Source organism: Oryzias latipes, chromosome 5 (genome assembly GCF_053564925.1).
Source record: "Oryzias latipes strain Hd-rR chromosome 5, Olatipes_Hd-rR_3.1".
In the NCBI taxonomy this organism is placed as follows: domain Eukaryota; kingdom Metazoa; phylum Chordata; class Actinopteri; order Beloniformes; family Adrianichthyidae; genus Oryzias; species Oryzias latipes.
In genome coordinates this window covers 31232847-31250262 of record NC_136241.1, presented here as the reverse complement: position 1 = coordinate 31250262, position 17416 = coordinate 31232847, and the positions used below count along the sequence as shown (strand labels likewise).

Genomic DNA, 17416 nt, shown 5'->3' with positions numbered 1-17416 from the left:
AACAACAAGTAACAGACTTTAGATGAGGACAGAAGCATCCCGTAGGTGGTGCTGAGTAAATGGGTCTTGATTTCTACACAGACAGAGCTTGATCTGGAAGATATTTCTTGAGTTCCATCAGCAGAGGAACTCCCACTGCCTTGGAATGTATCCTGTGGAATAAGGCGGGTGGACATCATCTTGGCATTGGGCGCACACTGGTGTCTGCTTAGATACGATAATTAACTGGATGCATAATAGGTCATTCACAGCCACACATATGAGTTTAGGCACTCGTGCATCTGTGGGTGAGCTGGAGTCTGATGCATCATCCCTGGTAAGTACAGCAAGTGCTGATGGTGAGGACAACTCACAAAAGCTTTTCCTGAAAGAGACTTTTGAGAGCTAAGCCGCAAGACGTACAAGGAACTATACAAGTCTGCAATGATCCTTTTTGCTTTCTAGGACATTTTACTTATTACAGCATAACAGAAGGTTCATTTTGTTTTGTAAAAAAAATCCTTTCACTTGAGATTTTAAAGCAAGTCAATAAACAGGCACTGAGTTTCAACTGCTGCTCCAAACCTATGGATCCCAGGAGTGGCCACATACTAAGAAATAAATCTATAAATATTTCAGAGTCACGTTTTGCTGCACTGTGCACATAAAATGAAGAATTGCAGCTTGATGTGAGAAAGCAGGTTATCCAGGAGCACAGATCATGTTTGGCTGAGCAGGAAAAAAGTCAGACAATGCATTAAAAAATCATATTACCTGGAGAACGGCAACCTCCACATTTGACAAAAAAACAGGAGGTTTCAAGGCTGCCATAAAATAAAACAGTCAGAGGTTTCTTTGCTGCAACAAAGAGGTGTTTCTTTGTCAGCCAACTCCTGACTGTAAAGTCACAGGTTTGGTCTCTGCACATGGAACCTCACTTTGCTCCTGGTGGTCATTATGTGTGCCTGTGTGATTGGAAATGTGAGGCACTTTGAGAGTTATTGAAGGTGGAAAAGCTATAAGTACTAGTATACGCTATTAATTTAGCTCTCTTTGGTGGGAATCTGTAAATATTACATGTTTTTCAGTAGTAAATATTTTGTATCTGCATTACTTTCTTTTTACTTATGCATCAAATTATAAGGAAATATTACTTTTTTTTATTACAATAGATTATATAAACACTGTTTTTTACTAGACATTTACCCATATGACTTTTAACAAAACCAAACACATTTAAAAAAAATCACATTATTTTACCATAAAGAACAAATGTGCTGAACCAATTTGTCACAGCTTTTTCTTGTATTTCTCAGTTTAAATCAGATGTTTTGCTCAAAATTTCCATATATAAAACTCCCCAAATTTTTTTTTAACGGATTCATTTTGAGAACATCCTTCACTGAAGCTGAATAAAATGTTTTAATGGAGATAATTATAACAAAGAAGCTTAAGGCAGGAAACTTTTACAGGTGTTTCGCCCCAATTACGAGAAACTTAATGGAAAATACTAACAGATTTTATTGTGATTTTAATATAATCAACAAAATGACAGATCTTTAACATTTAATTCACATTGTGGCTTAATATTACAATGTTAAATATTAAGTAAGGAAATGTGAACATCCTCTATTGATTAAAAAAAATCATCGGGTCTTTCAAGGATGAATTTAAAAAAATAAACCAATTCCTAACAAAGAGTTTGGCTGAATCTGAATTTCACCCCTGCCCCTCTGGCTCCCCCCATTGCTCCAATTGTAGGGGCATTTGGAGCTGTGGTGGTGTCTGAACCTGTTTTTTGAGGAGCCGAAGGGACTTTGAGTTGGCTATCCCAGGTGATCCGCATCGCGCTGTGCCGCAGCAGAGAATCCTATTTGAGCTAAAGTAGATGACTGGTGACTATTGATGACATAAATGATTGGTAGTAAATGAAGAGGTAGGGAGAAGTCGTGAGTGTAGGGGAGGAATTCAGATTTGGGCGTCGTTTTTTTGTTAGTGAGATTACTTCACATTGTTGGTATTTCTTCAAACACAGCTCCATTAAACACTGCTTCCAACTTTCTAATTTCAGTATGATAATCATGTAAAAAAAAATGCAATATTGTAACCCTATTGAGTAATTTAAATGTGTGTAATTCAATAGGTCATTTCCAAAAAACAATGTAATGAGTTCTACAACCTCAGTTGCATGCACACATTTGACCTACCCTTCTGTCCTTCTTCCAAATCCTAAATATCCCTTGCAGCAGCATGCTCTCTCGGATGTCTCTGCTAATGGCTGTGTGTGTTCTTTGCAGCAGGAAGTGTGTGATCTGTTGCGAGACTCTGACAAGCGGCATTTCATGGAGAAAAAGAAGAACTGTGAATTTCTCTAAATCCTTTTTACAGGTCCAGTTGGGGACTGAACTCCAAACTCCAAACTAAAGCCTTTGCAGTCGCTTAAGTCTGCTGCTGGGAAAAACTGGGCTCTACAGCAGGCTCCACAATAGATCAAAGGGTTTACCCTTTTTATTTCCTTTTAACAATCCACAATATAAAACTGCAATAAATGCTAGTCTGTGATATCATCATGCATTTGGCCGCTCTATGTTTGCATTCATTTAGTGAAAAATAACTTCAAAAAAACATCTGTTTCACTAAATGTATTTAATTTGTGTACATTCACGCATTATTCATGTTTAAAATGTTGTGATATAATTTAGGGTATGAGTGAGATTTATCATGTATTGTTTTAATAGATGTACTTTTTTTAATCCTTCCTCTGCCTTAGTGTGCTGGTTTGTTAGGGCTATCTGTGAGACTATTGGGAGAAGGAGGTCAGAAATGATTTTGGAATGACATTATCAACACAATCAATACTTTAGATTCTTTGGAAGCCAACCCTACTTTTAAGGACAAAGGAAATAAGACATGGAAAGTGTTTGGAAAGGTGTTTTTTTTGGAAAGAGACATTGGACATCTGTGAGTCCTTCAGTTTGAGTCACAATTCAGAAAGCACGACTTAAAAACTGAGCTTGTCTCACAACGAAGCAAGACATATTAAACTAATAACCCATAATGTATGATTTGAAGCAGAATTTTATGACCGGAAGCTCTTCTTGATGTAAACCACAACTATCGGCTATCAACTATCTTGACGGATTTGCCTGAGATTAGAGTTTTCCTTCTTCTAGGAACTGTTAAGTTATGTTGCCTTATTCCGTATTATTAGGCCATCACCTGAAGGTTTCCACATGGTGGGTTTCCTCCATCCACTACGCCTCAATGCCGTAAGACAAATTTTATAATTTTTTTAAAAATACAGTAATTATATTTTTAATTTAAAGAGGCAAAGACGCTCTAATAAAAAAAATATGGCAGTTGTTGCCGTTAATTTCAAACAATTTTACATCATTATTGTCTATCTTGGGCTGCACTGCGTGTTGATGGTTAGCGCCTCACAGCGAGAAGGCCCTGGTTTAACTCCCAGCTGGGACCTTTCTTAGTGGAGTTTGCATGTTCTGCCTGTGCATGCGTGGGTTTTCTCCAGGCAGTTCGGCTTCCTCCCACATTTCAAAGACATGTTTTATAGGTTAACTAGTATCTCAAAATTGTCCCTCGTTATTCATGTGAGTGTGTGGCCCTGCCATAAACTAGGGACCTGTTCAGGGTGTACCCCACCTTTGCCCAACAATAACTGGGTTTGGTCTAGCAACCGCATGGACACTAAAAATGATTCAGCCAGTTCGAAAATGGGTGAATTGATATTTGACCATTTTTTACCAGTTAAATAAATAATTTCCATTTAGCTAAGATCCAAAAATGGGTCGTCATTTTAGACAGGTGACAATTTGCTTTTTTTCCCTGTAATATATAATTTTTTACCCTTAAGGTTCTTACAGAGTAATCCAGATCTTAAAAAGTTGTGTTGTTTTTGTGGAGTGTATTTTTTTCTAAACTTACAACCATTTTCAGTGATTAAACTTGATAATCTACTATACACTTTTAGACAAGATAATTCCTACAGATCAATGTTCACTTAGTGGCTAATTTATTATACACAACTGCTTAACGGCTTGTTAACATAAATTTCTAATCAACATGGCAGCAATTCAGTCATGTAGATGTGGTCTAGACGTTCTGCTGCAGTTCAAATGGAGCATCAGAATGGCAAAGAAAGGTAATTGAAGTGACTTTGAACGTGTCATGGTTGTTGGTGCCAGAAGGGCTGGTCTGAGGATTTCAAAAACTGCTGATCTACTGAACTTTTCAACCACAATCACCTGTAGGGTTTACAGAAAAGGGTTTGAAATACAGAAAACATCCAGTGAGCAGCAGTGCTTTGGGCAGAAATGCCTTGTTGATGCCAGAGGTCAGAGGACAATGGCCAGACAGTTTGGGTTGACAGAAAGTCAACAGTAACTCAAATACCCACTGGTTACAACCAAGGTCTGCAGAAGAGCATCTCTGAACACACAACATGTCCAACCTTGCGGCAGATGGGCTACAAAAGTGGAAGACTACACCTGGGACCACTCCTGTCAGCTATGAACAAGAAACTAAGGCTACAATTCATACAGAATCACCAAACTGGACAATAGAAGATTGGAAAAACGTTGTCTGGTCTGATGATTCTCCACTTTTGCTGCAACATTCCAACGGTAGGGTCAGAATTTAGCGTCAACAACATGAAAGCATGGCTCTATCCTGCCTTGTATCAATGGTTCAGGCTGCTGCTCATGGTGTAATGATGTGGGGGATACTTTCTTGGCACACTTTGGGCCCCTTAATATCAGTTGAGCATGGTTACAACGCCACAGCCTACCTGTGTATTGTTGCTGACTAGTCTATCCCTTTAGGACCACAGTGTACCATCTTCTGATGGTGACTTCCAGCAGGATAAGGCACCATGTCATAAAACTGGAATTCTTTCAGACTGGTTTCTTGAACATGATAATGAGTTCACTAGACACAAATGGTCTGCATAATCACCAGACCTCGACCCAATGGATCACCTTTGGGATGTGGTGGAACGAGAGATTGGCATCATGGAAGTGCAGCGGACAAATCGGCAGCAACTGTGTGATGCTGTCATGTCGATATCGATCAAATTCTCCAAGATAAAGTTTCCAGTACCTTGTTGAATCTATGCTACCAAGGATTAAGGCAGCTCTGAAGGCAAACCCCATACTAGCAAGGTGTACCAAATAAAGTGGCCAGTGAGTGTCTGTACCTATTTATGTACATTAGGCATGAGAGGCTTGTTAAAAGTAATGGCTCCTGAATCTTTATCCTATTTGAGGAAATATCAGCTGGAGTTTATTTGATTGTTTTGTCAAAGGGATTAAATGATCCAGTGAGGGAATAGTGAGCTGTTTAGGCCCCGCCTTCACCTTGAAAACAGCTCCCTAGAGTTTTCTGCAGAAATATGTCCCTTAAAACTGGACAGATTCTCCAGAAAAATTCAATTGTATTGATGTCTTTTTTTTTGTTACACGTAGAAAGAGCTTCAACGCTGTGGTGGTAAGACAAGGAAAAAGGCCATAGTGGACTCAGCTGCTGGGTGAAAAACTTCTCCACCTCCTTTGTCGCATTCTGTGCTTTTCCGCCTCCCCCCATCATTACTCTTACTTTCCTTCTGGTGGTCCAGTAACTGGAGTCATACGGTTATAAAACCAGGGAGAAAGTGCACACACACACACCCTTATGTGAAAACTAACAAAAAAACACACACACTTCTCATGTTTCCATTCCTAAAGCACATCCTTTCCAGAGATCGTCAGGGATTCTTGATTTTGCTTGTTTTCTGGATTCCGTCTTCCTTTACCACATCTTCCTTTATTGCTCTATATGTGTATGTCTTTTCTCACCTTTACTCTTCCTTCATTTACTCTCCCTTTCTCTCCCAAGCAGCCAGGGGGACAAATTGGCATCCAGCTGAGCTAAATGTGCCTGGTGCTGAGAGCCAGATGGCAGCAGCAATGGGAAGAAGAGAGCGAAGGATGGATACTACTGAGAGATGGAGAGTTTAAGTCGTGACGTGGCGCAGTAGCGTGGGGGATCTAGCTTTGCACACTTAAAATCTATTATGGCTCAGGGGTGCTGCAAGAGACACTCTGACCTGCTCACAACTCAGATAAATAAATGAATCAAGACAGGCCATCACACTAGAGACTGAAAGATGATTTCATCGTATAGAAAATACAAGGTTTCAGGAAGGTAGCGAGATGCAGATGTTTTAACCTAAAAAACAGTTTTTTTTATTATTTCTCCCCCTGACATTTCTCAGCTGCTCCCTAAAAATGTTTAATATAAGTTTTGCTCTTTTTTTATTTATTTTTTTGGATGTAAAAACATATTTGCTGAAAAACTGTAAAAATGTTTTAAAAAACCTTTAAAATGGAATCCAAAGTTTAAAGCACAATTTATTTAAATTACGATAACTTTATTGTCATGTGCAAAACTTTAAAAACACTGTGTGTGAGCAGAGGCAGCAGATTTTAGTTATGCCAATAGAAAAGGCAATCTACAGCACAGTAAACAAGTAAAATAAATTGAAATGTGTAGAAAAATGCCACTCAGCAGCTTCTGACCCCTGTTAACTTCCAGACTGAAGAACATTTGAAATCAAAAGTAAATAGAGCTAGGCTAATTAGTTATAAACACCAAGAAAACATTTAGTTCATAGCCAAATTAAAAGAAACAACATTATTATAGCTTTAATTCTAAAATTTTGGTTAATTTTTTAGATAGATTACACTTTTATGACAAATGGAGGGGGTTCTTTTGACGAGAAGGTTTTCAGTCAATGTTGTTGCAAAAAAGCCAAATCATGACACCTCCACTACCATTCATGTGAGTTAGTATCAAGAGCTCCTGATGACATACTTGATCGGTTAGAGTTTTAGTGTCATCCATCAATTATAGGTTGTTCAAAAATGGATGCATTTTATTGGATGCAATATTTTTACATTTCCGCCCACAGAACTGCCGCTCACTGGATATATTTTACTTATTTCTGTCTTTGTTTTTAAATTGCCACAGAGATTGAAGCCCACAAGAAGGTTGTGCATTGATGTACAACAACAATAAAGCTGTTCATTCTTTCTCGTAAATAATTCAAATGAAAAAGTGTCATGCATTTGTTTTGTCTTCATGCAGAATGCAATTTCTTTAATCCAATTTCTTTAATCCGCCCTTCCTTTTTATATTTGTAGGTGTGACTCATCTACTCATCTGCTGGCATAGTCATTCATGGGAAGTTTGGCAAATGTCTTTAATGGTTTCCACTTGGAACAAGATCAAGTAGACACTCTAACTTGATCTTAAAAAAACAAACATTTCCACAATGACATGCACCAAAAGTAGCTCCATTAAAGTAAGAAATAAAGTCTGTCCCTTTTAGGGATAAATCCTTTATATTCATCTTTAATTAAGATTAGATTAATTCAATAATGTTTTCCTAAATAATGAACTGAAAAGTACATATTATTTGTCTTTTCTGGAAATAATTTTTGTTGCATAAACAGAGGGAATGTGAAAACTTAATTCAGTATATAATTTAGTGAGGTGACAACGGCACAGATGGGATCATGAAACATCTACTGAAGCCTTGAGGCTGTACCTTGGTGATCTATGGCACATGCTCCCAACGACTTTGCACAAGGGCATCTTAAGTTCTCAATATTTACGGAGAGGAAAAAATAATTTACAGGGTTCGTACAGTCATGAAAAAACTGGAAATGTTTTGGAAATTGAAAATCCAAATGTTGGTGAAAAACAAAATCTTCTGTGAAGTTTTGGAAAAGTTATGAAGTTTCAATTTTTTTGCAAAAAACAAAAAAATAATAGGTCAACCCTTGTGCTATCCTAGGCACTTTACATAAGGAGTTGGGTCATCTAGACCCACTAGACAGTGAACTGAACCTTTTTTCTTCAATGATTTGTGATCTTCACTGGTGTCCATGGATTACATGAAATCTTTCCACCTTTATCCACCTTTGTCATGGTAGGGAGAACACGTCAATGTAAGGGGGGGGGGGGGGGGTCATCTAAGATAGCACAAGGGTTAAGATGAGGTTTGAATTTTAATTGTGGCCAAAGTTCAACCTCACACTAATGATGATGGGAGTTTATGGTGCCTTAAAGCAGTTTGAGTAGTTGTCAGTTCAGCGCATGACGCTTTCAGCTTGCTATCGTGAAATGCTACGAAATGTAGCTTTAACTACGAATGGGTTTTCAAAGAGGGACATCAACAGTGGCTAGTGAAAGACCCCGAAGCACATTTTGCACCAGAGGCAGACAAACTTGTGTGTATTAATTTGTGTCTTGGTTTGCTTTAGCTGCACCGACTATAAAAGCGTGGAATGTGTTTATATTTTGTTTTGGTAATTCTGTGAAAGGTTATGAAAAAGTTATGGAAAACCATTGCTAAAACTGTACAACCCTTGAATTTAGGTGATCCACATGTTACGTTTAATAACTTATTGCGAGGGTAAAAAAGAGCAAAAAGCGTTGTGAAAAGAAAATATTTTTAAGTAGAAATTAACAAAATGAAGGAAAATGTGCCATGAATTAAGAACCTGCACACATCTGCGAGACAGGGTTGATGTTGGTGCAGTATCAGAGCATGAATGATCTGCCTCGCCTGCCTCTGTTAGAATTCTGCACTCTGTTTCAGCGTCAGTCCTTCCTATTACTCCCTTTCTCTTACAATGCCTTTTGGTGACATCCTGCTGCTCACTTCATGCTCCATTTTCCTCCACATCAACTCAAACTCCACTATTTGGTGCTTGCGTAACACTCAGCATAAGATTTTGGCGTCAGAAGCGGGCCAATAGGATTCAGTCATCCTTCATCCGACCCCCTCCCCATTCCTTATTATCGTCCTATCAGGGAGCACAAGCTGTCTCAGCCGTTCATGCATAAACTCCCCTAGCTGTGGGCATTCATGTTCCCAGACATTAAAAATGCACGCACTGAAGACGAGAAGTCTCCTTCATCTAATGACTTTTACAAAGACAAAGTGTGTGCGTAATACTGTTTGCAAATGTAGGCTGGAAAGAATAGATATTTTATCAACTTTTTACCATATTTCAATAAAAAAAAAACAACCCCAAAAACAAACACGGCTTTCAGTTACATAATTAAAACCAAATTTATCATCACACTTTTTACAAAATGTTGTCCAACTTTTTCAACCTATGTTTTTAAACAGCAAAGCATGAAAATAAGCATCAATAAGCATCAAGAAGACTTATTAGTTGTTTTTTCCAATCAATGGCTAAGAAACTTCTTAAAGCGTCTTAATTTTATAAATACTTACTTGAGGTCTAGAAGACATTTTTCAACTTTGTTACAGATACTAGAGGTCTTTTAATAACTTAATAATTTTTACACAACATATAACAGGACATATGAAACTATGAAAGATTTTCATTTTATTTTACACAAAGACATGTATATAGATTTTGCAAAGAGACAACATTTTAATTATTTTCATTAAAAACTGGATTTGAGAGCCTGAAACTGAAAGCCTTGTCACTAAAACCAATGGTTCCTGCAGGCTGCGGAGGGGCATCTTTCCCATAAATTCAAACCTTAATGACCTCCATTCACTGACTTTAGTTAGTTTTCAGCTTTCTTTCTTTAAATTAATTTACTCTATTTCTTTTGATAGACTTTCTGGTTAAGGCTAAGTTTCCAATAGTTTATTTTTTCTGTCAGTCTCTGTCAGGGTTTCTTCGTGGATTCAGAAGTTCCATGTCAGATTGTTTGTCTTGTCCCCCTCTTATCACTCTAAGCTTTGGTTTGTTTGAGCTATGTTACATTCAAAATCTGTTCTTATCCTTGTTGTCATGGTTTGGGTTTCTTTGTATTGGTTTTTCCTTTCTACCTTGTTCTGTCATGTTTGAGTTGTTTCCTGTTTTATTTTGAAAGGTTTCCTGTTTTGTCATGCTTTTGAGTTTTACTTCCTTAGTCCCAATCTCTCCTGATCTTGTTCACCTGTGTCTTGTCAGCGCTGTTTGTATTTAAGTCTTCTCTTCCTTCCTCTTGTGCTGGTCCATTAACGTCTCTTCCCTGACTCTCTTCCCATGTGTTCATGCTATGCCCACAGTCAGTTTAGTTTTGTGTTCCTGCTCTGCAGTGCTTTTTGTTAAGATTAAACCCCCTTGCTTTGGAACTGTGTGCCTTCCGTCTGGCATTTTGGGTCCTTCATGATCCCCAGCCCTCCCAACCTGACACTTGTTTTGTTTAAGTCTATACATAGTTTAGTTTTAAAGTTTAGAAAAAAAAAATCATCAAATTTGATTGTCCAGCAGAACATCTATGCATTTCAGTGCACCATATACAACATTTAGTAATTGTAGCATAAAAAATAAACTTTGAGTAGACCTTCAAATTGGAAACCGACTCACTGAAGTAAAACTTTGATAAAAGAGTTCAAAGCCATCAAAGTCTCTTTTCTGCTTGTATAAAATGCTTTAATCAACATCAACTGACCCAAATATTAATACCTGTTAATTATTTATTCCAAAATGTGTGTTTTATTAAGTTTACGCTGATTTTACGATGATTATTCAGCCTTGAAGCATAATGTTTCTATTTACATATTTCTGTGCATAACCCAACACTTGTCTATCTATTTCTTCAATATTTTATCTATTTGGAGACTGTAAAAAATATGGTTAGAGACAGCTTTTAGTTTTCATACAATTCCATACAATGTTTAAAAAATAGTCAAATCCCCTAAAGGTGAAGCAGTGCAGAACCCCCTAAAGGGGGGTAAATATTAGTAGTCTGAGGCTTCCTTCTCTGTGTCTGCAGAAACAGGAGAAATGAGCCACGTTCTGTCAGTTTAAACCACACACCCGCTGGTGTCATGGCTCTCTTTGAAGTTCTCTGAAATAAGCGAAGCCCTACAAAATGTACTTGGAATGAGGCGTTTACAATGATGCTTAAAGTGTAACTAAAGACGTGTAATGGAAGGGAACATGAGGGATCCTGGAGGGCCGGCTTTACTACAGCTCCTAGATTGTTCATTGGTGCTTTCAGTCATTCAAGACAAAATCGTGGTGGTTTATGGGAGTAACAGCCCACTCCCTTTTATTGTTTCCATCAATTCTACTTTTAACTCCACATCTCACTGTAAAGGTCACTAGCGGAGGTTACATGGACAAAGGCATTCGTAACAAACACCTGATCAGAATAAAAATGCATCATGTAAACATACACTGTTGGGAATACTCTGCCTCGATCAGACTCATTTGGATCAAAATTGAATTCCGATAAAGATAGGTGAGTTAAATCGATTGTTGATCCGCTTGTGGTGCATGTAAACAATTTATTTCGATTGTGGGTCACTAATGCTCTGGCTTTTATGTCAACCGTTAAGAGTGTGGTGCTCCAGAGGAGACTTTGGAGCGCAAACACGTCCGACAGGCTGCTTCCCGCGAACGAAGCATGTCTCTGAGCAGTGAAGCCAGACTCGTAGCTTCGTGTTTGCGGGCTTGGGAAGGGGGCTTTGTGTGTGCTCCGGAGGCTGGTTTGCGTGAGTGAGCTGCTGGACTCAGGGGAACCGTGCCTCCCAGGGGAACTGTGTCTTTTGGGACGGTGAGTGAGCTGGTGGAAGCGGCTTTTGAATGCAGAAATGCCGCTCTGTGCAGTCCTGAGAAACTGTGCCAACAATCATGTGACTTTATGTTACCAATCGTGTCCAGACAAAATAAAAGCTGATGTTATTCCCACATATTTACGTGCAGCCATGATGCACATTGCGGCATTGTGCGCATGGAATTTACGGTAAGTAGATCCAAAGCTAAATGTTGTTGTTTGCACATATTAGCCTAATCCTAACCTTTCGTCCGGGTCCATGTGGTCAAGAATAAAGCACTGGCCGTAGGGATTTAGAAAATTATTAGCAAACAGTCACTTAATAATAATCATAACAATAATAAAAGCATGTTTAGAAGATCATCATGCTCTATGCTGCAGCTATGTTTGTGTACAACGGAACTCGCTATTTCATCTTCTACGCCCGTTTCCGGTATTCTACATAGTTCTGCGCATGTCAAAATGTTTTTTTTTCCCATCGAAAATGTGTCGTATGTAAACGTGTGATACAATCGGATAAAGTTTTTCTGGGCCCATGTACACAGTTCAATTCTAATCCGATCTTTGATCCGATCAAAGACATTTTGCACATGTAACCGTAACTATTGTTTTCTGAAATATACAAACAAGAGGATATTCAATTGATTTGGTTTGTAAAAACTTTATTGAAGCTGCCAGAAAACAGACTATTTTTTTCCTGATTCATGTTAGCCTGATTCCAAAAGTTCAGAACAATAAAAACAAATATTTGTGAAAACTGTTAATATTTACTCTCACTATAGTTTTTTGGGTGACTAGGCTTTACTTACATTTAAGTGGCATTACTTTGACGGAATGTTTCTCCTAACAGAAATTTAGACTTTGAAGTGTTGTTTAAGGGTGTATTTAGACTAGAAAGGTCCTTTGGTCCGGACTGAGTCCACTTAATTAGATCAAAGCTCAATCCAATGGGAAGCTAACTGAGACCACCTTGTGTGCTTGGGTGTATTCAGACTGAAATTTTGTTCCGGATCATCGGAGGAAACATACTCTTGGTTCACTTTGAGCGAAACAAATGCCCACTCTGAATACATCTCAGTTATTACAAATGCATGCTTTTTCCTGGTTGGATGAGAGGTGGATGTTTTGTATGCTGTTGTGTTTGGACACCTGTTCCAGTCAGCCACAACACTGGCTATTTTCTGCCAGCATACAAACAAGCAGAGATAAAGTCACACACACAAAACACACACATACCTTCCTGCCCTTCCAAAATAAATGTCTCTGTTTCAGATATTCCACCCTGTCTGACCCTGCTGACATACACCTGCATGCATATGTGCAGCAGGCTGCGTGGCTGTGTTATTTTCTGACCTCACACATACCTCCGGTCTGTCCCTTGACTCCTTATAGCAGGTATTTTTTTGCTGACGCTTTTGCAGGTCCATAAACGCGTGCAGCTTTGTGCCTCTAGGAGAGCACACGTGTCTTTGAGATTATTTTCCACCCATACCCTCTCCTGGGAACTATATCAACTTTCAGGGATGGTGGATCTTTTTCCAACTCTATCTGTAGCAATTGGTACAACTTAATTATCATGAATAAAAGAGATCTTCCAAATCGTACAAGGCTAAAGTTTAACAAGGTTTATTCCAGTAAACCCACAAAAAGAGGTTGTTTTCCATGGAGAAACAGGGACAAGTGAAGAGCAGTGACCTGCTTTGTTTGAACGCTGTTCCTCCAACTTCTTTTCAGGGCGCTCACATATGTGCACAGGCCGGCTCCACAACACATTTCCTTTGACAGTGTCAGAACAGCTTTCTTCACACAGATATGGAACAGCATGCTATGGTGTGCGCATGTGCATTCGCAATCCCGACATCCAAGTGTATGGAGGCGTGTGTGCGTAAAACCTAATTTGTCTATGGCAAGCCCATCTCTGAGGGGGGAATTAAAGGCATTATGCACTGTAATGGGCTGACATGTTAATCTGAAGCTCTTTTCTCTGCAGCTAATGAACATATCCAGTGATTGTGTGTGTGTGTCTGCAACATGGTTAGATAAAATAATTTTTTGACAGATTTTATCATTACATTGTGATAAACATCAACTTGAGCAGAGCGTCTACAGACACGAGTGCGATTTTTATGAGGATATACTCTTGGAATTGAAGCTGAGTTGAAATAAAAAGAGCTTCTGCTGTTTGTTTGTACGTGTGTGTGTGCATTTTTGTAGGAGACATGTAGATCTGACAGTTCTGGGTCAGACTGCTCTGATGAAGTAACACAACCCACAGAAGACAAAAACACACACAAACGTTGCACATAGATTAGATGAGAGTACAATGGTCAGATTGGCAAAAAGGAAAGAGAAAATCCTTACATTCAGCCAAAGTGCCACACTGAAATAAATGCACGAGTCGGTTCAAAGGGAACTGCACATGTGTAAACAGTGCTGACTGGAGGGCTACACAGCAGAGGCGAGTAGAGTAAACAGAAAAAAAGCTGTGATAATGTTCTGACTTCAGGCAATCAGTACACCAGCCATGTTAAAAGCAGCCTGCCTAATTACCACTGACAAATACAGAATTGCAGGGTCACGAGAATCAAAAACCACCACACACACACAACTTAAATAAATTCCTAGCACTCAAACTAGAGCATCAGCTATGATTTGTTGTTTTTCTCCAACTCCATCTGATTATGACCAAATGATCCCTGCACTTAAGGCACTCAGGAAAGACAATCTTCATTCCTCAGCTGAGTTTCCTCACTTTCTGCACAGCTTCATCGACTGACAATTGCATCACAGTCTGTACATATGAATACTGGTATGCAGTGTGTGTGTGTGTGTGTGTGTGTGTGTGTGTGTGTGTGTGTGTGCGCGTGTGTGTGGTTCACATAGGGGCAGGTGAGCTCCGGTGTTCCTGAGTTCTTGGAGAGCACAAGTTACACTTGCACTATTGCCCAAATGAAAGCCAGCATGCTGGATTTAAAAGACAAGCATGACGGCTGCTTCTCACTCACATCCCTCCCTCAGTGACACACAAACAGATAAAGACTGTGTGAAAGCATGCAGCCCAGGGCAATGCACACTAACAAGCAGCCATGTTTTCTTCACAAGAGGCTGTGGCCGGTCTGTCATCGTCAGTGTGGTTCTCTGCCTCTGCTCCATCTTCTTCTCTGTGACATCACCCAAAGCAGAGGCTCAGAGGGCTTTAGGTGCCCAGAAATCACTACCATGCACCTCAGAAGCTCCACGAATGCTTATTCAACTTTCTTTGATCAATGTGCACATGCAAAGAGGACAATAGGATATGATAATCTATATCAGCGTCAGTGCATTTACAAATGACAGGTCAGGGAGGGGATTTGAAGCAGTTACAGGCTGACTGACCTCTGCAGGAATCTCACCAGCTCAGCATCCACAACCTTTTAGTGAACAAAACCTTCCTGTTTGCTGCCTTTTGTCCCCAGCCCAGCATGGCAACTGAAAAAATCTCTGTCATCATCTAATCAACAAATTTACCCTCTTGATGAAAGTCTAAAATAAAAGTTGTACATATTCCATTGACTTTGAAATTGTAAAGAACATGTTCTGAGACTAAAACCACTCAGAGAAATATAACCCAAATAGAACACACTAAAAACGTCATAGTTAAAAATAACCCATGTTTGGTTGATTTTTTTAACCAAACTCGGGGATTAAAATAGACTAACTTATTTCAAGAAGGAAAAAAAACATCAACTAGGTTAAAATGAAACTCCTGTAACACCCAAAATAGTAAAAAGTAACCCCAAAATATCCCAATATGAATAACCCATTAATTGGGTTGAGAAAATAACCCAAATGTTTTAAGAGCATAAGTAAAGATGTCCAGAAGAATCCTGGATGAGGCATGAGCCAAATACCCCTCAAACCCACAGATTCACACCTTCCAGGTGTTTCTTGCTCACCTGAGGCAGCGCGGCATTGATCTGGCGTTGGAGCGCGTCCCTCTCGTGCAGCGCCCCCTGTAGTTTGGTTTGAGACTGGATGAGGGTCTCCTGAGTCTCCCTGAGGGATTCCAGCAGCTTGTCTCTCTCGTCCAGCATGTTGACCATCAGCTGCTCAAAGTTGGCCTCCTGGTCTGCGCCGTTCGGGACGCCGGCGGCGCCTCTCGGGGGGCCAGCCGAGTCCCCCTCGCTGATGGTCGGCATCACCTCGCACATCATCTTTCCCGCCCAGCTGTGGTCAGAAAACTACGGGGACACGGTCGCTGTCGGGGAGGAGAAGCGCAAGGCGGGAGTTAGAGCCCTGTGAACGGATTTACGCGTATAGATAAAGGAGGGCCTCTTAACGCGGCGGCGCAAACCACGGGCTCTTCACCCCACACCCCCACACTGCACCGACCAATTTTGATTCCTACCTTATCAGAGTGATTGAAATTCCGTGATGATGTTTGACCTTTCATCCATATCAACCGGCGCGTTTTCACCCCGTGCGCAGATCCGCCCTGCTCGGCGCGCCATGCGCTCACATGGAGAAAGCCCGGCGCGAAATGACTGACAGCTCACGGAAAGATGGGCACGCTTGAAGGGGTGGTGCCCACGGACACGACGCAGATCATAGCAGGGATTGTGTGCAGGCAGGAAGAACTCCCCACAGGATATCTGGGTCCTTATCTCCGTGGATGGTGAGAGCGAGTTTCCTCTGCATCCACCTTCTCAGCTTCCATCCCCGATCACAGCCAGGGGACCGACGCTCACTCCGCCTCCCACGCACGCGCGCACACAAGCAGTCCAAGGACCCTCGTGCGCACACACAGCACAGACACTGGGGGGGACGTGCAGATGCCACTGCCAGCTCTGGAAATGAAGAAGCAGATCCCCTCTCTGAGCGTCCACGGCATCAGGCTGAGACCGGATCATTCATGATCTGCAGAGCGCTTCACATGCTTCCAAAATCCCGGGACTGTGAAATGTAACTAAAGAAGACATCAGCACCACCGAGCACGCCCCTGACCCCACACCTCCACGAACGCACGCAGTCATTCAAGTGATCGAGGTAGATTGTGGGTACAGCGCCCCCTAGAGGATCTCACCTGTCAGTTTGCTGGAGCAATAAGAAAGTGGGAAGACTTAATGACACAGTGTTTAATTTATTATTTACTATCCAAACCATAATTCAATCCAGGTTTGAGCAATCCAAATCCTGTGGTTTTTGAACAGGACTCGGTCCTAGGTGGTGTAAAAATGCAGTGGAATGTTCCTTTAGTGGACTGCCGAAGCTGTGAACAAGAAGCCAACTTCAGCCTCGTGACGACTTCAGGGATGTCACATCCAACCCTAATATGATCAACTCTGGAACATGTTAAGCAACAGGTTCAAGAACATCCATTAATTCAAGAACATGTATAAAGTAACTTTATGAAGAGAAAAGGAATTAAAGAGCTTGAATAAATGTCAAACATGTGGATGTGTGAACTTGAAGGTTGTGAAATAATCAATGCTTTTTTTGATGACAACCAATGAGCACCATATTTTTGATAATCAACAAGTGATGGGAAATAATGTTTACCGAAATGAGGTGAAAGTGTTTTTCTGATGACAATCAATGGATCTGCAATGTACAGCAATGCTTTCTGGATTAATGTGTTCTGATAATAATGGTAAATGGCGTGTACTTGTCAAGTGCTTTCTACCTTCATCAACGGCCCAAATCGCTTTTACAGTCACAAACCCATTCACACACTGGTGGCGGCTCCAACGTGGGGTTCAGTGTCTTGCCCAAGGACACTTCGGCACAAGGCAGAAATCGAACCTGCGGTCCATAAGTCGACCACCCTATGGACCGCAATCAGCCAGGAGCCTCTTCTCCCTCACAT

General features: G+C 40.4%; 1 protein-coding gene across 3 annotated transcripts in view; it reads right to left on the bottom strand.

The window, feature by feature from the left end:
- Positions 1 to 16583, bottom strand: part of ppfia4 (PTPRF interacting protein alpha 4) — a 71938-nt gene extending 55355 nt beyond the window's left edge. For 2 of the 3 annotated variants that reach the window (XM_023955234.2, XM_078947718.1), the window contains exons 1-2: positions 15959 to 16581; positions 15507 to 15808 (exon numbers count right to left, since the gene is read on the bottom strand). In XM_023955234.2, the coding sequence (XP_023811002.1) occupies positions 15507 to 15764 (258 nt within the window). In that variant the 5' untranslated portion in view covers positions 15765 to 15808; positions 15959 to 16581. Of the gene's footprint in view, positions 1 to 15506; positions 15809 to 15958 lie in introns of all 3 variants that reach the window. The other variant, XM_023955235.2, reaches the window with a different exon arrangement.
- Between the last annotated feature and the right edge of the window lie 833 nt (positions 16584 to 17416).